The 27,731-nt window shown below is 40.7% G+C and overlaps 1 protein-coding gene across 1 annotated transcript in view; it reads left to right on the top strand.

The window, feature by feature from the left end:
* Nucleotides 1-27,731, top strand: part of LOC124741117 (pneumococcal serine-rich repeat protein-like) — a 161,452-nt gene that overhangs the window by 54,154 nt on the left and 79,567 nt on the right. The window contains exon 4 of the mRNA XM_047248651.1: nt 2,999-3,148. Coding sequence (XP_047104607.1) covers nt 2,999-3,148 — 150 coding nt within the window. The remainder of the gene's footprint in view (nt 1-2,998; nt 3,149-27,731) is intronic.

Below are 27,731 nucleotides of genomic sequence, written 5' to 3'. Positions count from 1 at the left end.
TATGACACACAGAATACCATGCTTTACTGCATCTTCGATGAACAGGTATCCGACCCGTCTGCGTGTCTCTATTGCTCCATGGCTTTTCGATAGCCACCCAGTGAACACTACAGACTTCCATTCTACTGTGGCACACCTTATGACATTATCTATCCCATCCATTGTTGTTGCTATTGTGCCTCTGATTGCTGTGAGCATCGAAGGCTCTCTGCGACCAGAGGTACCCTTATTCTGCACCATTTTACAATTGCATATGTCCATAAAAGTCTACTAGCAACTAACACTGATAAATGATCAATTATTTTTCATTTAGGTTTTAATACTTATGTAGTATTTTATGTGCTATTTGGCATATCAGAAATCTTGTGTTTGAGATGACACTATGTGCGTTCCCTGAACCAATTGTAATGAACCTGTAACCAATATTGTAAATCATTCAGTGTCTTTCTCTTTTATTCAATAAAGATTATCATAAAAATTCATGTTTCAAACAACAAACATACTACAATTGTTATTTATGTTCTTGAAAAAATATTTGAAATGAAACACACAAATATATTTCTCTACATTACTCCAAACTCGTTCGGCGCACTGTGGGAAATAACCAAGGTTCTAAGTTTGAAAAAGTTTTTGTTAACGGTAATCTTTTTACTAACAGTATTCTTTGTGCACATTTTACAAATTCTCTTGATGACGAATATTAGATTCTTGTCGTAATTACTGATCTTCACCTAGTTCACGGCCTCATACTTCCCACACTATTGGGTGTCAGCTGCAGAGACACATTCATTATTTGGTTCTGGAACTGCCTTGGTTTTTCACTGATTCCACTTGCCCCCCACCACCACTCCCCCTCAAATTATACTTAGTGTCACACTCAAAACTTTATACACCAAGGTGCCTAGGGTTTTAATAACAATTAAAATAAGATGTATAAAACCGCATGTAAGCAGAATTATTTTTTACTTCATACAGTGAAGTGATACAGTTTTTTCACATTTTTTGGGGAGGATATCTCACAACCTCCTCCCCCGTGTATCCATGCCAGGCCTTCTAGACATTATATTCTCACGGAATTTACAGTTCATGCCTACGGTGTGTGGGTCCGCAGCTCGTGGTCGTGCGGTAGCGTTCTCGCTTCCCGCGCCGGGGTTCCGGGGATCGATTCCCAGCGGGGTCAGGGATTTTCCCTGCCTAGTGATGACTGGGTGTTGTGTGCTGTCCTTAGGTTAGTTAGGTTTAAGTAGTTCTAAGTTCTAGGGGACTGATGACCATAGATGTTAAGTCCCATAGTACTCAGAGCCATTTGAACCATTTACTGTATGTGGAGGACAAACTTAATTTTATATCGGTAGCAAGTTCACAGCACAACTTATGGACTACAGTATCGTCAATCACAAAAATTGCTCATCGCCTCCACCCCCCCCCCCCCCCCCCCCTACACACAAACTTGGATGTGCAAACGCAACACACACACACGCACACCCACACACACACACCCACACCCACACACACACACACACACACACTCACACACACACAGACATTAGTGTTTGTTTTCCCATAATTGGATTGGGGAATGACACAGCTTACATTAACTACCTTGTGATTTCATATGTGCTTACAAAGTGAGGATGCTCACTTGAAAAATGTTTAAATTTCTGTCAACCGTATTTAATGAATGAAATTTAGATTAATGTGGTAATACTGTTATGACAAGTAACTGTTACACGGCCACAGCCTCTTTCTGGTGTCAAATCACAAGTTTCACCTTGCCGCACTGTCCGCTGTACTAAATTCCTTCCCCAGCTCAGCTTGAAACACACTGTCAACAAGTTTGTTTTCTGTACCTCTCAAAGGCCAGTTTTTAAAACATGCTTTGAACAATGTCTGATGATCAAAAGTATAACATTAATTACATTAAAAAAACTTTTCACAGCCAGACAAGTGTTGTGCCTGATTTATATGCATGTGTTACTATGCTGAGAAGTAGCCAAATGACCTGAACTGCATTGCACCTGGTTTGTAAGCAGCCACATAACTGTCTTGCAGTTAGGCTGTTCTCTTTCTCATACAGTCGTTTCACAACACAAAATCATTACTACAAGAGACCACTAGAGAAAACTGCCCTTTCCTGCTATTGTCCATATGAAAACCAGTACCACAATAACGTAATTATCATAAAACCCATTACCAGAGATGGCGGTCCTCAGTGCTTGTAAACTAAAGTTAATTACAATAAATGACATTTCAAAAGGCAAGATACCGCATGGTTCTGTTTGGGACTGGAACCTAGGACTCCAATCCGGTCACTACTGTCTTTGCTAACAAAGCATGAGAGATCTTAACTATCATTTTAACCATATGTAACAGCACTGCGCTTGTTCAAACTAGATATGATGAGTGATAAGGTTTTGTTTTGGACAGGGATTGTCAATGACGCACAACAAAATCTTATAATTTTATGTATCTAAATTTTTCACTAGAGGGATGATGAAACTGAAATGATTATACAACAAAGTATTCCCCCGCTGTGTTCCGAACCCAGCACATATCATGTTGTTTTCTAGCCACATATAGATGCACAATGTCAGTTTATTTCACCACTAGTGAGATATGCTTGTGTCTGAACTAGAAATTATGCGAGGAAGGGTTCTGTGCTACCTGGGACTCTTAACCCTGTACATGCTACCACCACTGACTACACACGAAGAGGTGCTCACTGTCAAATACTTTTCCACCAGTCACTACGAGTGGAATTTATAAATCTGAAATGATAGGCCAAAAAGTTCTGTGCCTGATTCAGAGTCGTAACCGGCACCAATTGTTGTTGTTGACATTGCATGCACAAATGCTAAAAATCATAATTGCTTTTCACCTATTACTTGCAGTGCGAATGCTACAACTTGAAATCACACAGTGGCCATAGGGAGGCACCCCCACATCCCCACGAGGAAATGCCAGCCAGCTCACACCCTGCCTCTCTCTGTATGTGCAGCGCACCAGTCGTTACAGAGCTGAGTACCACAACCAGAACCACCACCACCTCCGCTGCTGCCGCCACCTCTGCCAGCGCAACTCGCCAGACACCTGCTGCTGCGCAGCCCACGACTCCTCCACCTGATGAGGCCACAGTCTCTCAAATGCGGTGAGTTCCCTCAACACACACACACACACACACACACACACACACACACACACACACACACACACACACCATTACATGGTAGATCAGACATAAATACTGAAAAGCATCAGAACATACATTCATGGGTGGTATCCTCAGGACTAGATCATAGTATCATGGGAGAGAGGTTAATTAAGAATAGGTTGGTAGAGAAATTAGCTATTGTCAACAGTTCAGTGACTTATTCTCATCAAAATCAGCGAACCAATGCCAACAACAATTCATGCAATGTCATCCACAGAAAATTTAGTGGCAGGTGGAGTATGAGTGCACTGAATGTGTAACACTATGTCAGATGAGATAATTGTGTGTTACTCTGGATGTATTGGAATGGTCTGGCAGAGGTCACTCATAGACACACATTTATGAAACCATTATTGGTTCTCGTCAGGAATGAGACAGGAAAAACAACCCAATAATTTGCTATAAAGTTTCTGTTAGTAACAAAAATACTCTCTGCAAGCACCAACCAGAAGTAAACATCAGCAGAGCCTTAGCGTGTCAGGGTGTGGTCCACCTTGGTTGCCCCACTGCTGTAACAGCCAGTTCCAGTAACCACAGACATGCAAAACAGAAACTCTGCCTCCTGTTGACAATGTCTGTCTGTGTGAGCAACAGATTCGCAGTGCCATTAGCACCCAGAATCCAGTCATTTGTGGTATGTGTTCCTCTCTCTGTCTTTCCCTTCAGTTTTTAACCTCAACAACTACCTCTAGTGCTACAGCAGTTATTCCCTGATGCCTTCAAATATAACTTACTATGCTGACCATCGTACTTGTCACAGTTTTCCACATACCACACTATCGTCACCTGTTCTGCACAGACATTCCACAGTTCTTCTGTTAAGAGTTCGCCTAGATTAAACGTCCTACTATAGCACCGAATTTAGAATGCTCCGATTCCCCTCTTGTTTTTTTCCATAATCCACGATTAATTTTTATGCAGTACTGTGCTCCAGACATACATTAAGGGACATCCAATTCAAATTAAGGCCTATCCTTGGTATTAGTAACTTTGTTTTACAAGGAATCTCCTGCTTTCCCATGCAACATTACTCCTTATAACAACCACGCTCTGTCCCTCAGTGTAAATTAGCTTCATGAGTAATAGTCACTACAAGCAGTCTACTGCGTGGTCCTTAATTCCGATGTGAACATTGCCACGAATGTTATTTCTGCTACTCCGCAATACTTTCCTCTTTCTTCCATTCATTAATCATGATTTAGTGTTCATTCAACTATTTATGACATTCATCAGCTCTGGTGATTCATTCGGACTTTCCGTGAACACAGAAATATCACCAGTGAATTTTATTAAACAAAATCTTTTCACCTTCAGTTTTAATTAAATTCCTGGAAGTTTCTTCAATTCCACCAATGATTCTTCAGTGTTCATCTGAACATTTGTGGAGACTACCTGCATCTTTATCTTTAATCATCTTTGATTCAGAGTACCAATTCTTGTTGATTATTGCTCATATTCTATGTTATCTGCTGTACCATATACGTACCTTTTAGAGAAAAAAAATTCACTGTTTCATGCTGTCAAATGTCATGTAAAGATCTACAAATCCAATAAATATCTCTTGATTTTTCTCACACATTCCTGCCACTATAAGGTTGAAGGTCAAGTTGACCTCCCTGGATCCGTTACTCCAAATTTAGCATCCTCAAACAGATCATCAGCTTTGTCTTCCATTCTTCTGGATGTTGTTATTTTTGTCAGTAAGTTGGATTCATGAGCTGTTTAGCTCATTATGCGTAAGCTATCACACTTACCAGCGCTTGGTCACTTCTGTAGTGTTTGGATGTCTTTTTCTGGCTGTCTGTTGTTATGAATTGTCTCTCATCGATTGTATAGACGAACGTGAAAATTTGGTTGATCGCCATTCATTATCACATTATCTAGAGCCTCATAGAAGTTAAAATTCACATTCCATTCCTGTGTACTTCAGTATCCTATTTATTTACACACTGAATTCACGTAAAAACTCTCTTAAAATTTACTTCACTTATTGTCATAAATAAATTGTGATCTGACTGTACCTCTGGTCCTGGGTACACCTTAAAATCCAATACCTGATTCTATAATGTGTGTCTGGTTGTGATGTACTCCAGCTGGAAATGTCTTTACCAACTAAAGCTCTGCCTCCCTCCTTAAGAGCTGAAAATGCCAAGATACCGAAGCAGCCATACAAATGCCACAGGACACAGGGCACAGCCTTGCAGCAAGTCAGCCATCCACATGTGGTGGAATGGTGCAGGAGGGCTCCTCCAAAGGGAGTGCTTGTAATGGTAACACCAACCACCATAAATGGCAGTCAGTGATTACATTAAATCTCTATGAGGAATTTTTGAGAAAGTTGTGACCGTGAGATAACCTAATGGGAACCTAATGGGAACATAACAAACAATCTGTTTGACTGGGATTCATTTCCAAAACACTGAGAGTATAACCAACACTAAACAGGTGGGTGAGGAACAGATGTTCTCCAGCACAAAAGCAAGTCGTAATATTACATATTAATATCAGTTGCCAGTTGTTTCTGTCAAACAATGTAATAAAGCTCAAGGCAGTGCTAGGGCTAACCTAACTTTCCTTAACACCTACTAAACTCTTTCTTGACATCTGTTCGCACTACAACACAGTAACCTAACCTTGCAGATAAATGTAGTACTAACTTGGAAGTCAAGACGATGTACCTTGAATGAACTAGATGCAGCAGTTAATACAACCAGTCACCAACACACATGATACTAATAGCATTAGTAAACAGGGCAGAGCATGAAATGATTCTGATTTAAATCGGGGTTTATTATGATCATACTCTACAACATCTTTGGTTAGTAGAGTTTCTCTATGCCATTACATGAACCAGCTTGCATTAAAATAGCTAACACAGTAAATATTTCTTTCTTGAGCTCAGTTTGAAGCAATTAAACAGAAAGCAAATCTAACTACAGTGTCTCTGGAGGGACCTTTGCTTTGCTTCATTAACCAAATAGCCTAGCACATGAGGGCTATTAAACTTTAATGGTTTGATGAACCATGCTCATTAACAAAACTACACAAGTGTGTATGGGAAATGGTGAGTATTGTCATGAATAATTATTTATTAAGTGAAGCACAACAAACTATAACTCTTCAAATAGCAAACGTGCTTTGAAAAGCAGTCATTTAACCTTCTCAAAATATGGTTGACTGTGCAAATGCCAACACAATATTAAATTCAAGTTCAAACACCTACTCATAAAATGAACAGTGATAAAGCTTTGTAATTCTGATCAAAGTGCATAATTAATAATCTTTTTTACTTCTATTCAATATTATTATTCTTTTAACTAACAACTTTACTATTTACTGGTACCTTTTTAAGTAAGGCAAATTATTTAAGAAAATTATTGCAGATCGATTTAAAAAGCACTGGCAGTGTAGTATTTCTCAAACTATAAAACTGAACTTTAAACACAACTCCACTCATTAGAAAGCAATCACAACTATTTTTACAGCTGCTGAATAGTCTTTTCATAATAAATTAGCACACTCGGAATTAAATTCACTAGGATAGAATTCCTGGTGAGGTTTGTGATTTGGGATAATCACAGGTTCAACATAGAGCTTTCAGCAATACAACGATTATTATTAAAATCAACCAAATTTCACAAATACCTGGTCCATTTACAGAGTGCCAAATATAAACATTTTGGTGGAAGGCTGGTGGCACTGGTGGCATGATTTACAGTGGCTGTTAACATGGTGGCGATGTAGTCATGGCAGTACTGTTGGCCTTGCCCTGTTATAGATCTTCTGAATTATATTTTTGCAGGGCCGAAAACCGTGCCATTATACATGGTATCACCAAATGCGGAATCACAGGTGCATAAATAACGCTGTTAGCTCCTCTGCCTCAAAACTGCAAGAATATGAGCCACAACGTTCCGCTACTGCTAGCGAGATATTAACCACAGCACTGCTCAAGCCAGACTCGTTAGCCGTCGTAAGGGACGAGTTGCCGCTTGCGTGAACGACACCTTTTCCATTCTGCCAGGCTACTTCTGTAGCTGCAGGGATTCCCCACATTTTTTACATTCAACCCTGCATTCCCTAACTATGGACCAAGTCATTTACAGTGCATTACATAATAATCATTCCAGTAGTTATATACATTAACAAGCTTAATTTAAACTTTGTTCCAAAAGTTCACATAACTGAAATATGTATACATTATCAAAGAATTTCCACGACAGATAAATGACAGATACAGCACTCCACATAAGTAACTCTACAAATAGAAATATCAATACAAAGTAGGTCAAAAATGGATGTTACATATGGCCCATGGTTCACTGAAGATTCCTGCTAGGCAAACATCAATAACACCTTAATGGTACCAAGCAGTCGAAAATAATAATCACTTCATCCAGAGTTGAGCATGAAAAGAATACATTAAAACACTATACACTCTATACACTTAATTACCAAAACAAAAAAAGCAACATTATTCAATTATGTACACCTGTCATAACTGACTCTCATTTTGAGACACAGTAAGTTGAGTAGTAAGCAAAATTTATCTGTATTGTCAAGTATACCCCCTACATATATCACAAGCAATCTGACATTTTACATGCAACACATCCCATAGCATGATTTTGAAGTTACAAAGGAGGAAACTATCAATGCTGATTCTAATAATAGTAGTCCATTCTTAGATATTTACATAAACAAACATATTTAAACTGAATCTACTATTCTTTTCTTACTGCCTTTATTTGAAACACAGTCCCTCTTTGAAAACTGTAGCAAAACACATACAACACTAACAGATATGAAAATAAAATAATTTTGCTACCTGCAATAGCAACTTGCACTCCATTTGACAACATTAACAAATTACATATTACAGTAATCAATTGACTGCCCATTTTGGGTTTTGGCAGTCTATTACAGACATAGTTTTTTGCCCCACTTTGGCAAGTCTTCTATGCTGCCCAGTCTGTATTTAAGGCATTCCACATTTCTTTTCAATTTGGCAACATTTGCTTGTAGCCCTTTCAGTACAGGGTATCACATATTTTACAACAGTTTTTAGAATCTGAAACTTCTAAGATAGTAACAGCAATTTTACATACATAACATTTTTATAAGAACATACATTAGTTAAATACAGTATAGTAGCTTCATAAGATAGATACATTATTTCATCTACAGTATGATATACATTTTTAGTCTGATATGATTTCTTTATTTATTCATTCCTAGGTACATACAGTTTGAGATCCACTACATTATGGACATCAAGGAGCTTTTTCGACTCTGGGTAGATTAAATAGTAGGTGTTGTTGTGAGGTGTGTCTTGTCCTGTGAATGGCCCATTAGATATACATAAATTTAGTAATTTCGTGGTTAAGTTCATTTGATTATTCATGGGTCTTCAGAAGAACATAGTCTCCAATTTTGAACACGGCAAACTTCAGGTTACTATTGTGCCTTTTAGATCTCGTTTCAGCTTTGTTTTTTCTTTTACCAATTCTTTCTTCTGGGCTAATCCCAAATCTGTAAACGGTGGGAACTCTAGTTTTTCCTCAATTAAACATTTGCTCTCAGTATTGAGCAGAATTTCCCCAAGTGTGAACTCAGTAAACCTATGAGGCAAGGTCTTCATTAAACTCTCAAATTCACATACAAATCTGCCCTACGCTCAGTGGTTATGGTGACAATAGGTCCTACATAACCATCCTATTTCCCTCGTATAGCGTTCAACAGGGTTGCTGCCTGGATGGTAGGCCGCAATATATTTAGTTTCTGCACCATTCTGCTCCATGCCATCTTTCCAGGTTTTGGAATTAAATTGGGGCCATTATTGGGCAGTACTGCACTGGGTTTTCCAATGGTTCTTAACCTTTTTCAGGAGATACAATTTTATAAATTTAGAAAATACTTCCAAAATCAGTAAAATACATTTACAATTACCAGAAGTTGTGGGGAGGGGTCCATACAGGTCCACAGACAGCAAATCCATGGTATCTTTAGGTAACGTGTTCTGCATTGGGCCTTGATTAGTTCTATTGGTTACCTTAGCTCTCTGGCAGATGTCACAAGACCTAATACATTCAGTTACCTTTCGACCCGTACTATTGGCAATCACTATAACACTAGCCAATTTATCTAGACACTCCTTTGGCCCAATGATAGTGAAAATAATCTGACATCTGTATCAAATTGGGTAGGCCAACACACCATCCATTCTTCAGTAATGAAGCCTTTCCTCTTATACAAGATACTTTTAAAAATCAAAATTTACTTTAACAGATTTCCAAGTTGGATGCTCATTTTGATGATATTGCATGCTTTTGCAAATCTGTTCAAATTCATTTTTGCCTGAACTTCTTCATGTAATTAATTTGGAAAGTTCCATCTCCATTGCATTCATTGGGTACTTCATCAGTAACATTGGGACAATTGATTTCCACATAATTTTTTCTACCCTTTACATAGCAGATTTCATAATTACATTGTTGCAGGTATAAAGCCCATTGGGTGCGCCTGCCATTTAGAAGGCAACAATCTTTAAGGAATGTTTGAGCTTTGTGGTCTATGTGTGATGATCTTAAAACCCCACCAATAATCTATAAATTTCTTGAGGTCCCATAATATGGCCAAGGCTACCTCCTCTGATATGGTGAAGTTCCTTTTGTTTCCTGTCAATGCCCTGCTGGCAAAAGCTATAGTTCTATGAGCTAAATTTCCTGTAGCATTTATCTCCTGGAAAATTTCAATACAATCCCATAGGTGCTACTGTCAGTATTCATATTAAAGTCTCTGACGGTACTGGGTGATGTAAAACATTATCATGTCAAATTTTAATCTTTAAAGATTCACAATCCTGCCGACTCTCGTCTGTCCAAACAAAAGCACTAAATCTTTTTATAGATTGTTCAAGTGTGGATTATTCAAGGGTTGCCCCTTAACAAATTTTCTGTAAAATCCACACCAACCTAAAAAGGCTTACAACTGTTTCCTATTTTTTGCTGGGGGAAATTTTTCTAAGGCACGTAGCTTTCTCCAGGTCCTTATTAATGCCGGTATTAGTAATTATATGGCTCAAGAATTTAATTTCTAATTTTACACGTTTACATTTCTATAATTTTAAAGTGATGCCTCCTGCTTGAAGAGCAACAGTTTGGAGCTTTTTTTGCCAGTTTTCATTGGAGATAAATAAATCATCTACATAAATAGTTAACCTGGAACTCAACTCCTCCCCTAACACAAAGTCCAGAGCTCTAATAAACACTGCCAGAGAGGTATTCAGTCCAAATGGAACTACTTTGTATCGATAACATTTCCCGGTAAACAGGATTGCTTTATATTCATGCGATTGTAGACTTAATGGGATTTGCCAATAGCCAGCAGTCATGTTGAAGCTGGTTAAATACCTCATTATGAAATTTTTGCAACATTTTGTCCAGATTTTCAGGCCTGTCCACCTCTCTTTCTACTTTGTTTAGAGTTTGTGCATCAATGGCAACATGTACTCCTCCATCCTTGTTTACAATGATAAGTGGACTGATATATTCGCTGTTACTGTGTTATATCACTCCTCATTCCATAATCTTATCTGTTTCATTCTGTATGTCCTGTTTTTTAGAAAAAGGTACCAAATACGGTTCCACAAAGAATGGATCGTGATCCAGAGTTGCAATACAGTATCCAAAGTTTTGAGCCAGTCCGGGTTAGCCGAAAATGATCTACTGTCGCTTTCTAAGATAGCAATAAATTCCGCTTTCTCAGGGCCGGCCAGAAATTGTGCACGCGTGCGGTGCTCCTGCACATGTGCAACTTCCGGGTCACAGCGTGCATGCCGCAGCCGCCAGCGTTCATGTAGTGCACGTTTCTATGCACAGATGTCGCTTTATCCACTTGCTGGGGTACTCTGTACCAGCGCATTCTAGTGCTCTTACCACAGCTTGCAAGCCAACCATGGGAAGATATTTTGCGTATTAAAACATTTAAAATACTGTCACAGTCTACTCATTGAGACGTCTACTTTTATGTTACCAGTTTAATCCAGGAAGACAAGTAATACAGTTAACAACCGTGGGTTTCTATTAAGGCAGCTTGACTGACGGCACGCAAATACGCGTAATGTTTTTGATCTAGTATTTAAGAAAGAGAGCAGTTAGTGACTTACAGCGAACCTTATTCATGATTTCAAATAACATTAAAGTAATGCAAGGTTTCCTATAACTAATTCTCGGTGCCCTCAGTTACAGCCACTAAGTGTAAGTATACATTGGAACAATCGGTTTAATGAGCAATTTTCCTGATAATAATGTACCATGGAGCAGAATGATGCAATAATGCACAGTTAGTAAACAATAATTTTTAACTATGAAAGGAATAAATCCAAACATGTTTATCACTGGTCATGAGGAATGATATAGTTAATATCGGGCATAAAAGATCAGCTCTTTGACGAACGCAAGCAGTTGTGAAGATTTTCATCACTTATGCTTGATAGAAACCTTGATTTATTCATTTTTATCACCCAGAAAAACCTTTCAGAAACATATGTCAACCCGAACATGGACATAAGTCTCGCGGCATCTTTGTGCAGGTGTGGATATTCTTGTTGTGAAAAATTTTCGTAGAATTCTTTTGAACTTCGCACTTCAAAGAACTTTTCCTTCAGTCTTGTATTGCACTGTAGGTCGATCAGTTCCATCTGTAGAACTTTCGGAGCATCTTCAACTGACAACGAGAACGGTCGAGCAAAGAGGCGAATGGCAGGAGACAAACTCGTATCATCTGCAAATTGTGCTCGAAATTGTTCCTTAATTTTTACAATTATTGATATGTATTCTTGAAATCTAGCTCTTTCATGGACCAGTCCAAGAGTCGGGAAATGTGCAGTGTTTTCAGTCATTAGCTGGCACTCCCAAAGCGCAAGCTTCCTTTCAAAGGCATTTGTTTTTTCCAACATGTCAGAAATTAAATTAATTTCACCTTACAAACTGATGTTCAGGCTGTTCATGTGAGACATAATGTCCACAAGAAATGCAAGGTCTGATATCCAACAAGGGTCTTCCAACGTAGGTTCACCTTTTCCCTTCTCATGTAAGAATGTTACTATGACCAAACGTAAATCAAAAAATATTTTCAGCATTTTACCTCAACTGATCCAGCGTACTTCAGTATAGTAAGCTATGTCGCCGTACTCCGCTCCTAATTCCTCCAAGAACTGCCGAAACTGGCGATGCTTATGCCCATGTGTCTTCAGGTAGTTTACAGTATGCACAACAATTTGCATGACGTTTGCTAAAGTTACTGATTTTGCACAAAGCGCCTCTCGATGCAGAATGCAGTGAATTCCATACGTCTCATTTGTGCACCCTAGCTTTTGGCGCATCCGTGCTATGAGTCCTCTCCAATGGCCTTGCATTGATGGTGCTCCATCTGTGGTCACTGAGACTCACCGATTCCAATCCATACTTGGTGCAGTGTTTCAAACCTTTTTCCAAGAGCATTTTTTCATTTTCGTGTAGATCTGTCTCTGTTGGGTTAACTAAGCGTGGATGGAATGTGTGTTGGTGTTCATGTGGTTTCACATTTAAAATGTAAATGTATTTTTGCGTCTTTTTTGCTGTTAGTTTCATTATCTTCTGTTTATGTTTGTTTTTATAAATGTTTCATTGCTATGTATGTGTTATGTTCAGTTTTTTCTACTAGTGCCATGAAAACTGCGGCGTTTCCTACGTTTTTTGCCAATTCTAGATGAGTCTCATAGAGCATCATGTTTAGGTGCTGTTTTTTCGAATAGAGCATCTTAATTTCATGTAGTAACCAATATCGTTCTGCAAATGTTTTCGACTTTTGTGCCACTGTAGAACTGTTTTTAACCTTTACATTAATGTAACTTGGAATTAAATCGTTCTTTTTGCATGTTTTGTTGAATTTTATGTGCTGTATCGTCTGTAAGAAATTGTCCACGCAACCTGTAAGTACAGTTCAAAACATTACTACTTAATAGGAAATAGCAACCACCAGAACTGTTTATAACCTATAGGCACAGTGACAAAAATGTAAAGAAAATAGCAATCATATGTACATATTCCAGGCCACTGATGATGCCTTGCAGAAAATTAGGGCGAAACGCATATGGCACTAAAATTGTTTAATTCAGTTGCTGTCAGGCGGCCCATAAGTAAAAATTATCAATATACCGTAAGTATCAGTTACTCTGATGTACTGTAAAATCGAGTTGATGTGTCCCATCCATTTTCTTAAGGACATTTAATTTTGCTTGCCATTCTTCACTGTTGAGTACACTACACTCGTCTTTGTGATGTATTGTAGTGTCTTTCAATTGAAAACTTACGCTGGCTGCCTATTATTCGGTGGCACAGCAAACACTGAGTTTTTTTCACCAATGGCTACAAAAAGGAACTGCAGTACCCAGTCATTTTTAAACAACTGAGAACATAGATCTACATCTACGTCTACAAACATACCCCGCAATCCGCCATACAGTGCGTGGCAGAGGGTACCTCATACCACAACTGACATCTCTCCCTGTTCCACTTCTAAACAGAACGAGGGAAAAATGACTGCCTATATGCCTCTGTATGAGCCCTAATCTCTCTTATCTTACCTTTGTGGTCTTTCCGCGAAATATAAGTTGGCAGCAGTAAAATTGTACTGTAGTCAGCCTCAAATACTTGTTCTCTAAATTTCCTCAGTAGCGATTCACGAAAAGAACGCCTCCTTTCCTCTTAGAGTCTCCCACCCAAGTTCCTGAAGCATTTCCGTAACACTCGCGTGATGATCAAACTTACCAGTAACAAATCTAGCAGCCCACCTCTGAATTGCTTCTATGTCCTCCCTCAATCCGACCTGTTAGAGATCCCAAACGCTCAAGTAGTACTCAAGAATAGGTCGCACCAGCGTTCTATAAGTGGTCTCCTTTACAGAAGAACCACATTACAGGATTCTTTTTCCTATTCATCTGCATTAATTTACATTTATCTATATTTCTAGTTAGCTGCCATTCTTTACACCAGTCACAAATCCTGTCCAAGTCATCCTGTATCCTCCTCCAGTCACTCAACGACGACACTTTCCTGTACACCACAGCATCATCATAAAACAGCCGCACATTGCTATCCACCCTATCCAAAAGATCATTTATGTAGACAGAAAACAGCGGAACTACCACACTTCCCTGGGGCACTCCAGATGATACCCTCGCCTCCGATGAACACTCACCATCGAGGGCAACGTACTGGGTTCTATTATTTAAGAAGTCTTCAAGCCACTCACATACTTGGGAACCCAACCCATATCCACATACCTTAGTTAGGAGTCTGCAGTGGGGCACCGAGACAAACGCTTTGGCAAAGTCAAGGAATGTGGCATCCATCTGATACCCTTCATCCATGGTTCGCAAGATTTCATGTGAAAAAAGCGCAAGTTCCATTTTGCAGGAGCGGTGCTTTCTAAAGCCATGCTGATTCATGGAGAGCAACTTCTCTGTCTCAAGGAAATTCATTATATTCGAACTGAGAATATGTTCATGAATCCTGCAATAAACCGACGGTCAGGATATTGGTCTGCAATTTTGAGGATCTGTCCTACCCTTTTTATATACAGGTGACACCTGCGCTTTTTTCCAGTCGCCCCGTAACTTTGTTGGGCAAGAGATTTGCGATAAAAGCAAGCTAAGTAAGGAGCCAATGCAGTAGAGTACTCTCTGTAGAACCGAATTGGAATCCCATCAGGACCTGGCAATTTATTTATTTTCAACCCATTCAGCTGCTTCACAACCTCAGGGATGTCTATCACTATGTCCTCCATATGGGAATCTGTACGACACTGAAATGGTGGTATGTTTGTACGATCCTCTTGTGTGAAAGATTTCTCAAATGCTATTTTTTAAAATTTCAGCTTTTGTTTTGTTGTCTTCAGTTGTCAGGCCAGACTGATCAGTGAGTAACTGGATGGAAGCCTACGACACACTTACCGATTTTACATAAGACCAGAATTTCCTTGGGTTTTTAGCAAGATCTTTTGCTAAGGTATGACGGTGGTAGTGGTTGAATGCTTCGCGTACCACTCTTTTTGCGGCAGCACGAATCTCTACTAGCTTTTGCCTGTCCTCATTCTCCCGATCTTTCTTGTACCGCGAGTGTAACTGCCTTTGGTTCCTGAGCATTCTCCAAATTGCGCTGTTAAACCACGGTGGGTCTTTTCCGTCCGTAACCCACATTTTCGGCACATACTTGTCCAATGCGTGATTTACAATGTGTTTAAAACTTGCCCGTAATACTTCCACATCTATCGTACCGGAAGTCAATGAAGTCGGTTCATTTACTAAGTGGGATGCTAACAACTGCTTATCTGCTCTTTCTAGTAAGAATACTCTGCTAGCCTTCTTGACCGACTTTTTAACTTTCGTAACCATAGTCGTAATGAAAACATCATGATCACTAATCCCTGTCTCAACACTGACACCGTCGAGGAGGTCTGGTCTGTTTGTGGCTACCAGATTTAAAATATTTCCATTATGCGTTGGCTGTCGATTCATCTGCTCAAGACAGTTTTCGGATAATGTGTTGAAAAGTAATTCACATGACGGCTTGTCTGTACCACCTGTAATGAATCCATAGAGATCCCAGTCTATACTACATAGGTTGAAGTCGCCTCCGACTAATACTGCATGATCCGGGTACTTCTGCGATACAGAATGTAGACTCCCTTTGAATGATTCTAGAACTGTCACGGTGGAACCTGGTGGCCGGTAATAACACCCCACAATTAACTTTATTTCCCCTAGCCCTGTTAAACGTGTCCAGATAACTTCACTATCACACTCCACTTCGACCTCAGTAGACACAAAATTTTTGTCAACTGCAATGAAGACACCACCTCCTACGGGGTCTAATCTGTCTTTCCGAAACACGGTCCAACCCTCACTAAATATTTCAGAACTTCCTGTCTTGGGGTTCATCCAGGTCTCAATCCCGAGAATAATTTGCGTGCCACACACTTCCTGGAGGGCAGTAAATTCAGGAACTTTATTCTGAACACTCTGGAAACTTACTGCTAATATCTTGATAGCTGAAGTGTCTTTACACAGAGCGCGTCCTGATTTCTGTGCCTGCACGTCGACTGGTGAGTGTTCATCAGGACACCTCGCACTACTGCCTAGCCTAAACAAAACCCATGTGCATGCCACAAGTACTCTGCTACCCGAGTAGCCGCTTCCTTTGTGTAGTGTACCCCTGACCTATCTAGGGGCGTCCCACAATTTCCCACCCAATAGCGCAAGTCTAGAAATCTGCAGCCGAGACCGTCACAGAGCTGACGAAGCCTCTGGTTGAGATCCTCCACTCGGCTCCAAACCAAAGGACCCCGATCTACTCTGGGAATGATGCTGCAAATAGAGAGCTCTGCTTGCACCCCGCGCGCGAGGCCAGTGGTCTTCACCAAATCCGCCAGCCGGCCGTACGAACTGAGGATAGTCTCAGAACCCGAGCGACAGACATCATTGGTGCCAACGTGAGCAACTACTCGCAGACGACTGCACCCCGTACACTCGATAGCCGCTGGCAAGGCCGCCTCCACATCTCGGATGAGGCCCCCTCGGCAGACAGACAGAGTGCGCGTTGGAATTCTTTCCAGCCCTGTACACTACTTCCCTAAGGGGCTCCATCACCTGCTTAACATTGGAGCTCCACATAACCAGCAAGCCTTTGCCCCCGTGTGCCTGCTCGGACCCTGTTGAAGGAGCGGCCAGCTGCCCACTGACAGGACAAACGGGCAAGGCCAGCCGGCCAGCCTCCACATTGGCCCTCTGCCTCGAGCGACGCGAATGCGTTGCAGTCCGCCACTCACCCTGAGGTGAGTCCTTTGCTTTTTCACAGTACCTGCCATTTCTCAGTACTTCTCTGTTGAGGTTTCGGACACCAGGGGTAAACGGGACTGAGTATGTTGCGGTCTTGCTTGTACCACATAAATAGGGAAGTGGAGCTGCCGCCGTTAATTTAGGACACATGTCTAATAACAGATGTCACTGTCATTTGCTGTTGCACATGTGCGCACATGATCAGCACATCCGCATGTCTGCACACTCATTTCCACTTTGACCTTTTTAATACATGACACATGGTCGTGTGACTGTTTCCATTTCTGAAGAAGTCCTAAGTACGATACATGTGAACGTGATGCTTTTAGTTTATGTTGTTCTCATCATGGAAGCTGGTTAGTCCAAAGACTGTGTTTATGTATACATTTTCTGGGAATTACCTTTCATTTTGAGTAAAGAGGTCCACGTGACAGTTTTCGATTATGCTCCAGTAGCGCCGAAAATAAGCTATTGCGATCCCGCAGTTGCTATACTCAAATTCCAATGTTTCATGCTGTCCATCCACCCTACACTTTTCGTCAAACTCTTTCCGCGCCCTTTACAATGTTGTTGGATGGCAAACCTCGCCCCACATGCACTGCTTAAATTATTCATTTCTTAGCTACGTTATGCATTATCACTGAATGACCGCCAACCCGGGCATCCGCCTGTATTCCGCCAAGCGTCAGCAGCTCGTGGTCTTGCCGTAGTGTTCTCGGTTCCCGCGCTCGGAGTCCCGGGTTTGATTTTCGATGAGGCGAGGGATTTTCTCTGCCTCGAAACGATGTTGTGTGTCCATCATCATGTCATCATCATTGGCGTCAACTAAAAAGGATTTGCAATACGGCGGCCGAACACCCACGCGTGAGGCCTCCCGCCCAACAATGCCAAATGATCATTTCATTTCATTCCGCCATGTCACTAGAAAGCCAGCACACTATCTACAAAATCACGAAACCAGCACCATACTCGAATAGTGACACATTACTGATTGTGAGCACATTCAGACATTAATCACAAATTCACATGGTAGTAATGCAGAAGCCGAGTTGACTTTTCCATTAATTCCCTGTGTAATGCAGCCCACAGACCTTTGCCGCTACCTCAGTGAATGATTGTTGCTGCTAGCGCCGAGGAAAGTTGGAATTTTAAACTCTCCCGCAAGAACCAAAGACACTCTAAAGTTAGCACATACTCACAGCACTGCGTAGGGCGAAGTTCGAACATAATGTACGAGGTAGGACTGGCAGCTTGCATTACCAAATACAATTTTTTCTTCTGTTTGACACAGTTGCACTCAAAGATTTTGATTTGTGGGGACAATTTCTACATAACACTGTCCATCTCAAACACGTGCTTGCAAACAATTTATAGCTGTTAATGTGATCTTCACAAAATTTTTCATTCCAGAAAAAATTAGATGTTTCCCATTAGTGTAATTAACATTGGACTCTGTCGTTGGAAATAATGTACAAAGCAATTAGGGCACGCGTATATAATAGCAATAACTGGTATTTTTATATTTGTACGGATTAGTAACGCTTATTCAGGTTCCAGTAACGTTACTGAGACAACTGGTGTAAGTTTCATCTAAACGTAATTGTTATACAGTATACTGAATACGACATTGCAGAGCCCGTGTTATTCCGAATCACAGTGCGAAGTTCCGCTGCATAGGCTTGCGTCTCCAATGGAACAGGCACTACGGCGACTACAGCGTGTACTCGTACATCTGTACAGGTGAGACATTTTACCTGGAAGTCGTTTGCCTGATGTCGGCGAGTAAATACGATATTGCGACCGGTCGCGATAAGCGGGTCCGACACAAACTTTCACTGTCGTCATTCCACTGTACATCTGATGGTTGTCCGTATTCGCGACTGCGGAAGCGTTTCTCGTATTTCATAGCACCTCTAGTCGCCGCTTCGCCCGTTCCTTCTGCATCCGTAAAGATAAGATTGTGGCGGTAACTCTGTCATTGACGCAAACTTTCGATTACCCTTCCAGGAAAAAAAGTCAAATGTAAATACAACGCATGGAAAGAAGCAGAGCAATGGGCAATTCCGTTGAGTTTTTAGTAGTCAAAGAGACATCAGTGAACCCCTGTGTCGTAGATCGTATCTCTGCGTAGCAACGTAAACAGAGATCGCAGTTTGGTTCGCACTGCTAAATAATTTAAAAATATATTTATATTACGGACAGTTGTGCTTTGGGCGGTGTCCATTATCGTTCATACCCTTTCGACAAGCAATTACACAAAAGTTTCGTTTGTCTGGGACCAGAATAGCGGCTTTTGCGGCCTTCCTGACCGTGTGCGCTGTGGCGTTTCTGTTTGGGTTTTACGACTTTACGTTCAGTCTCTGCGTTACAGTGTTGTGTAAAATTGATTCTGGTGATGCAGCATTTTAGTTTCCTTGTTTTCGCGAGCTGTTAACTGCTGACATGGCAACCACGTTTCCCAGAAAGCTTACCCTAAGATTTGGATTTGACAAAGCAGCCCGTAATGTTCAGCCAAGTTAACTGGAAACTCGTGACTGGATCGTTGACGTTATTGGCGTTACTTCGGACCAGACGCACACTGCTGATTATAACTTGGAGCAATACTGCTTTTTTGTGAAGCTCCTTTCCTCGTTGGTGCTGGAACGGATTTTGCGGAAATTTGAAGGAAAAGCTGAATTCCACCATCGCGATAATTCGTTGAGTAGAGTTACCATTTCAAATGCTGATGTTGATTATAAACAAGTCAGAGAATGTAATTTCCCCCCTGAGGTAGAAAACTGCTACTTAAAACACGTATTATCTAAATAAGGTGACATCAGGCAAATTTGTAATGAACGATGGTCCAGCCAGCATAGATAGCGATGCTTCAGTGGCGTTTGTTCTGTCGATATGCATGTCAAACAGAACATTCCATCTCATATTTTGGTTTGTGGCTACAAAGCGCACCTTATATACAATGGACAGACTTTGACTTGTCACATAGAAAGTAGGCACCTCTGGCAAAAATATCCAAAAAAACTGTTTGTATTGCAGAATAATTTACAACAGCGTGAAAGGTTAACACTGGTTGATCTTGTGACCGAAAATCAATGACGGGTGCTGACCTTTCCAGCATTACGGGAAATGTGGGCGACAGGCCACAATATACTCTTGAAGCATTTCCACCTTTACTCAGGAAGGACACTGTAGACAATCCGGCTGGAAAAAATAGTATAGCCACTAACAAGAGACGTCGAACTTGTAACGGCAGTAGCACAGATGAAGAAGATATCAACCTGTCGCTGAAAGCTGTAGGTGACATTCAGAAAACAGTACTGGGAACTACTGTTTCAGACAATATTGTCAGCATAGATTCAAACTCTTGAGTCAAGTGCATCAGTAGACAAATCGAATCCACCACCATCACCCGAACAGGTCAAAGTGACACTACAGTCCCATTCTGTAGCGCTGGGCGCGCCAGTAGATGGCACACGACTGCCCCTCAGATCCACCGACACCGCCCTCAGTGGAAAACTACTCAGGGGGTGGGCGGAGCAGACATTCGGTGAAGGCCAGAGTCAATGCAAACCGCAAGAAAAGTAAAAAGAACGGTTCTAATGCAAACCGGGACGGTGGTCTCCAGTCAGATTCTCAGAAAGTATCCGGCATGGAGTGGCATCAAATGATAGACTAGCGGGGAAAAAGGTCATTCCCCTATGTTAGTCATATACGATTACCACGTTAAACATTAAATAGGATACAGTCGGATGTTAAAATAGCTGCTCTGAAACAGTTTCTTTATGAGTCAGCGACGGATATTGCTCTCCTGCAGGAAGAGGTATTCCCACAATTAAATTTGTCCAATTACGTCGATTTTCACCATATTTCCACTGAAACGAGTGTTGCACGGCCATTTTAGTTACAGAAGGCATCCTCGTACATAACGCTGATAAATTAGAATCGGGGTGAGGTATTGGAATAAACGTAGCAGGAGTCACTATAGTCAATTTATATGCTCCTTCTGGCAGCAGTAATAAAACTGCAAGAGCCACATTCTTTAATGAAAGCGTAATTTCTTTACTGAGGAAAAACCCCATCCAACTTAATAGGGGGAAATTTTAATTGTGTATTGAGTCGAAAGGATCAAATCCCCAAATTCAATTACTCACGAGACTTGATACGTCTCGTTGTTGATTTAAAATATACGTGGGAAATAAAATAACCAACAATGGTGAACTTCACACATTGTTGCGATTTCATGTAGTAGAATTGACAGATTTACGTATCGGAAAATTTAGCAGATAAAGTACTGAAAACAGAAACTGTTCCCGTTAGTTTTTGCGATCACAGTGCGTTGTTGACCTGCGTAAATTTAACACCACAACCTACCAGAAGAGTAAGAAGCCAGTGGAATCTAAATATTTCGTTATTATCGGAAGAAGACTTAGAAGATGCCCTAACCAGAGCTTGGGGAATGTCTCCATTCGCTGAACAACTTTCCAATTGTGATAGAATGGTGGACCCAACGAGCGAAACCGAAGCTAAGGAAAGTTTTAATATGGCCAGAGAAAGGAAACAGACTGTAGAATTCTACTACAGCGTGCTAAGGGAACTCTATGATCAGACAGATGCAATTCCTACAAGATTAAAAGACATCAAGCAAATAAAAGCAAAATTATCAAGTCTGAAACGTAAGAAACTGGAGGGACTTGAAATGGAATCCAAAGCAAAGTCAGTCAATGAAGGTGAGACTGCTGCATTGTACCACCTTGTCAGACACGCCAAGAATAGTAGTTTCGTGGATGAACTTCAGATCGATGATGGTACCATAATCTCCACCCAGAAGGAAATAATTACAGAGATCTCAGCGTATTATGAACGTATGTATGAGTCAGGGGAAACAAACGAAGAAGAATACGATGAGCTCTTTGGTGCATATCTTCCACGAAAATCGCGAGATGATGATGGTGAGAACATTTCTTCGGACATCACCAAGGAAGATGTATTAGAAATCGTGTGCAGATCCCCCACTAGGAAATCTCCAGGATCTGACAGACTGCCCATTGAATTCTATAAACGATTTTGGAGCCTAATAGAAGAAAAGTTCACCGAAATTGTCAATGAAGTCTTACAGGTGAAGCCAGTGCCTGCAGAGTTCAAACAATGCAAAATCGTGTTGATCCCGAAGAGAAGAGGCTGCAAAAAATAAACAACCTACGGCCGATTTCGCTTTTAAATTCGGATTATAAAATTATAGCTCGAGTAATTAACAAGCGCTTTACACCATGCACCGCTGACGTTATAGGCCAACAGCAGACTTGTGCTTTCAGAAGGACGATTTAACAAACTGCGGCTTTGTATCGCGATGTCATTGTGCTAGCGCAGGCAAGTAACATAAAATGTGGACTGCTTTTCATAGACGTCCATAAGGCATTTGATCAAATTAATCACAAATTCCTGATAGAGACAATGCGTCGAATGGACTTCCTGCCAAAAACCATCGACATCCTCGAGAACGTGACAATGGGTGTTACTGCACAAATCTCCGTTAACTGTCAACTGACAAAACAAATTGAAATAAAAAGGGGTGTTACCCAAGGCTGTTCGTTATACCGCTGTAACCTTTCCTGAGACAGCTACAGCACAGGCTGACAGGCATTACCATTCAAGGAACAAAGACCGTGTAGGTGCTTACGCTGACGATGTAGGAGTAATCATCAGAGACCAAACAGATGTGACGCAACTAGAGATGGTACTCGCAAAATACTGTTCCGCATCAGGTGCGAGGGTAAATGAAAACAAAAGTAAATTTCTAGATGTAAAGCGGCTTGCTAACTTGCGCATTGAGTGGGTGAACCATGTTAATGAACGCAAAGCTCTTGGAATAGCATTGATAACTCCCCTTTTAAAAATGATAGCAATAAGTTGGCGGGAGGTGGCAAGAAAAGTCAAGGGAGCTTTGATTGAAAACTGTCAACGTAGCAGAGACCAGTTCCAGAGAATACTGTTTATCAACACGTATATTTTATCCGAGGCCTACTGCATAGCACAGGTTCTCCCCATTCCGTCAATGGTGGCGAAGACGATCATGTCCACCTTAGCAAAGTTCTTGTGGAAAGGGGAATTGTTTCGAGTGCCGGTGAAGACAGCAGTTTTGGATCCAGGCAATGGAGTCTGGGTCTGACATAAAGTGTAAAGCGATGGCGCTGTATGTTAAACGAACATGGGGCATAATGTGTAACGATCCAGGGTGCACTACAGCAAAACTATACGACATTGTCAGGCCAGGAAGTGTAGAGCCGCCGATAAATATACAAAAAATAAGTTTTAAGCTAAAACACTTTAGGGAGTATAATCTTGAATTAAGTTATCCCAGCAAAAAGCTTTTAAACTCCAAAAAAGTTACAGCAAAGGCGATTTTAGCTGAAAGACGGAAACATGAAAATGTGGAAAATGAATTCGAGAAAATACTTAAATATCAGAATCACAATAAGAAGTATGGTAACATGCTCCGAATTATCTTCAATAGAATGGGTATTGGTTAGGAACTGGATTCCTAGTAGAGAGGGAATGGGTTGGGTTCACGTTCCCGACCCCAACCTCACCTGCAAGTCGCACATGAAAAATAAATAAGTAGTACAGCAGATACAAGAATATGACGGCAAACATCTGGTGTCTGATAAGAAGGAAGATCTTGAACTCCCCAAGGATGCGTTTAGAAGGCTGGAACTGACAAACATAACAAGGCAGTGAAGGATTTTGCGATGTCGCTGTTCGGGACTGCTCCTCTGTCCACGTAATTTACCCTGGAAGGAACAATCGTCAAGGATTTACTGAATGATTAATTTGGGTCCGGGAAATTATGATGAGGAACCTCAGGCTGCAGAAGAAGAAAATGTGCGTGCTGAACTGCCGCCAGCTGAAGGAGACAGTGAAGGTGCTGATTTGTGCTACTGCTAAAGACTCATTCTTTGAACACTGTAATTTATGTCATTTCTTTCTTTTTGTCCAACAACACAATTCATGGCAATGGGTTTTCCATTTTCCACTGTAAGGTATATGAGGAGAAACATTGGATTTTTAATCAGAATAACAAAGTCGATTGGGAAACATTCAATTTTTATACATATAATAATGATAAACAAGAACCGCAGTGGTAATTATCGTAAAAACAAACAAAGCAGTAATTTTTGCGACATCTTGCGCAACATATAAAAACGGGCGTTTGCAATAAATCTGTACAAAAACATGCCCCATTAACATTTACGAAAATGTTTCTAGTTTATGATAATTTTGAGGCAAACCAGTCATACTGAATCATGTCTCGGAATATTGGTGACGATGATTGATGGAGAATTATAGAATGAATTTTGATGCAATCTTCCCGGGAATTAATTTCACGATTCTCCTGTTACAATGCGCTGCAATTCTGCAAGCGCCTTACGAAATTTTTAACTTGCCTGTAAAAGTAAACCTCACAAGGCCGCACCAAAGAAGTGCATTTTTGAGGTATGAGTTTGAGACCAAGTTGGCATATTTTCGTCATCTTGAAAAATTGCATCATATGTCTCCGGAATCGTTTGACCTCCCCAAGAGTCAATGAGAAGTAAATATTTACTCTCCCCGACGAAAGATTTTAAACATTTGCGGAGAAAATCCATGTATAAAACTGTTGTTCCTTTTCCGGACTGCGATGATGTTACGATGACGTTCATATAAGTACTGCCATAGCCATCTATTAATTAGTGAATACGAGGTCCGAAATGACTGGTCGCTTCTTGTAAGCATATGAAGACATGTGGGAGCAGTTTTCCGGATAATGTTATTGAATACTGTGCGGTGTACGAATGCGTCACTTTATTCAAATCCGACTTTTTCACGAAAACTGTTTTACGTACTTTTCAGTGAGATTGTTATTGGTATCCTAAAACAATAGAATTTTTAATATTAAACAATATTCGAATGTGTATGTAAATATTTTTTTCTATAATTAAATTTGAATTGATATATTTTACATCGGTAAAAACATTTTGTACGCAGAAAACATGTATTTACGTGTTTGGTCAGTATTTATTGCATAATCCTCGTCGTGGTATTGAGGGATTAACCGGCACGTCTGCCGACGAATGGCCTCCGCAGACGCCTGGATGGCCTCCATTACGCCGCTTCTTTTTTCGAAACCAGTTTCGTGACCTTGCGTTGTGAAATTCTGTGCTTCTGTTTAAATGCCGTGACCCATCGATCACACGCCTTGAATTTGAAATCGACGAATTGTGCAGCCGCAGCCAGTGTCCATTGCTGTAAATTTCCTGTCGTGACTTGCTGATGTTGCTGTCTTGCTTCCACAAAACGGTCGTAGGTCCACGAATCTATCGCCTCAAATTTATCCATTCGCGTACCACCACTTTTAATATCTTTCTCCCATTGGGAAAGATATTATTTTCTGTTCAATTGCCGGAATCCTTTTTTTCCAACGTCGCCAAGGACCACTGAGGTGCGGTTTAGCAATATTCACGACTTTGTAGGCAATGGGAATCATGTCACTTTTAAATCTTTTCGGTGACGGTTTATATTCGTCTGGAGACGAATCATTTTGTGGCACTTCGAACTGTTCGTCGTTCTCCTTACATTCTTCACAATCCTCATGAGCGTGAATTAATTCCTCTTCAGTTACGAATGTTTTTGCACCCAAAAGTTCCAGTGTATTATCATAAAGTTCTCCGGCCAATAACATAGCATCGTGAGAGATTTCTTCCGAAGATGTCGATGCAATTAAAATATTTTCCGTCAACAGCTTTTCATAATACACCACTGCGCCCTTCAATCGTAATTTTGATAGGTCACTATGAACGGACTCTACAGGAATTTCTTCTCCTATTCCAGATGAGCCAGCAACTTCTTCAGTCGACGTGTTTAACCTCGGATCGGAATAACACGTCGAAATTTGAAACAGGCATGTCTGTTCACGATAAAGTCGAAAAACAAACTGCCGTCTACTTCTCACGGCTCGCGCACAGTCCTATGCGCAGATGGCCGTTACAATCCCAAGGGGACCCTTACAAAGCCCCTCTAAACCTCGAAACCCCATGAAACGAAATAGAACAACGAGCACGAATATTTTTCAGTGAATGAAAAACTTTACATTCTAGGGCTAAAATAATGTCAGTTTGAGAAACTTTTTAATAATTGTGGAATAACAAAAGAAAATGAAACAGAAGAAAAAGAACCCAAGGCCTCTGGCATATGAGTCCGAGCCCTAACCATTTTTTTAAATTGGTCATAACATTCCACAGTAATACATAATTATCAACTAACATTTAAAAGTAATAAAACAAACGAAAATTACAGGTTCCTTGACATTTTAGAAGAAATCAAGGCCTAAATCAGATAGTAATGTTCGTCACTTGATAGTATTTGTTTTTCAAAGATTAAATTGTCTCGTTTCTTCATGTTCTGAATCGCACAATCGAAAATGGGATTTCACATGACGCTTCCTCTGAGGAAGTTGGCGTATGTATCATAGTAATTATTTATGCGTAGTAGCTTGTGATGCTGGTCGGAGATTAACGTCCAAAAATCTCCTCTGCTCCTTTCTTTACTGGACAGCAGGTAAAATACCGCGTGTCCCTTCAACCAGTAGTTGGCATTTTTCTTTGAGGTGGGGTATAATTCTTCTTCCGGGTATAAAAGGCACGTTGGCGTTATCAAATACGGCGGTTTTCTCTGCATAGTTGTTGATTTTTTTTCTGATTGACAACCATATAATATCTGCATTTCCACAGACAAATTGATGTTCATCTCTGTCAATCAGGTTGCAAGTGGTACACGAAGGGGAATCAGCCAGATGAATGTAATGTAGACTGGAGTTCGTAGAAAATTTCCTGTTCACAAAATAATACCACAATGACTAGGCCAAACGGCGGCTCTGCACTGGACCAACATTTTATACTCATAAGGCACCTGAGAAACTTTGGATCGATTTTTCACGGGATTTTCCGAGTAGCGCGTCTTAATATTTTAACCACGTGAGGTGTTAGGGGACCACGCAAAATTTCGGACAAATCCCCGACCCCGTGGTCGTGCCGTCTCCTTGTGAGTTACGGTGGGGAGGTGGCTGACCTCCACGTGGCCTGCGTTTACGTTTAGTGATTTTGCTGTCTCCTCTTCGTTTATTGCTGCCACGTCAAACGAAAAGAAAATGGATTTCTGTGGCCGCGAGCTATCAAGCGAAGTAAAATACACTGATGAGAGTACAGTAGACTAAAATATGTTATTATTTTATTTTATTTCCACCTTCCTGACAGTCGGGCCTTAATCGCCTTGCAGAACAATAGTTATTTTCGTCGGTTTGCTAAAGAAATTTGGCTTTTATTAATCTTCCTCGCTGAGGCAGTGCAGTAATTTTTTTAAATCCACATTATTGGCTAGTTTCAGCTGCATTTCAAAAGTGCACGTTTTCATCCAACCAATTATTATGTTACTAACACCTGCAAACACGATTTAAGTTTTGACAGAAACTTGTCCAGTTTTTATGTATAATCTACCGTGGTTCCTTACATACTTCAGCACTCTCCCCATAAAATGCTGCAGGAATGCAATTATGCGAGACGAAATCCAAAGATGAGAGTATGTTCGATATCTGGCCTTAGGGTTTACACAAAT

This window comes from Schistocerca piceifrons, unplaced genomic scaffold (genome assembly GCF_021461385.2).
Source record: "Schistocerca piceifrons isolate TAMUIC-IGC-003096 unplaced genomic scaffold, iqSchPice1.1 HiC_scaffold_1870, whole genome shotgun sequence".
Taxonomy (NCBI): Eukaryota; Metazoa; Arthropoda; class Insecta; order Orthoptera; family Acrididae; genus Schistocerca; species Schistocerca piceifrons.
This window is presented reverse-complemented; position numbering and strand designations above follow the sequence as displayed.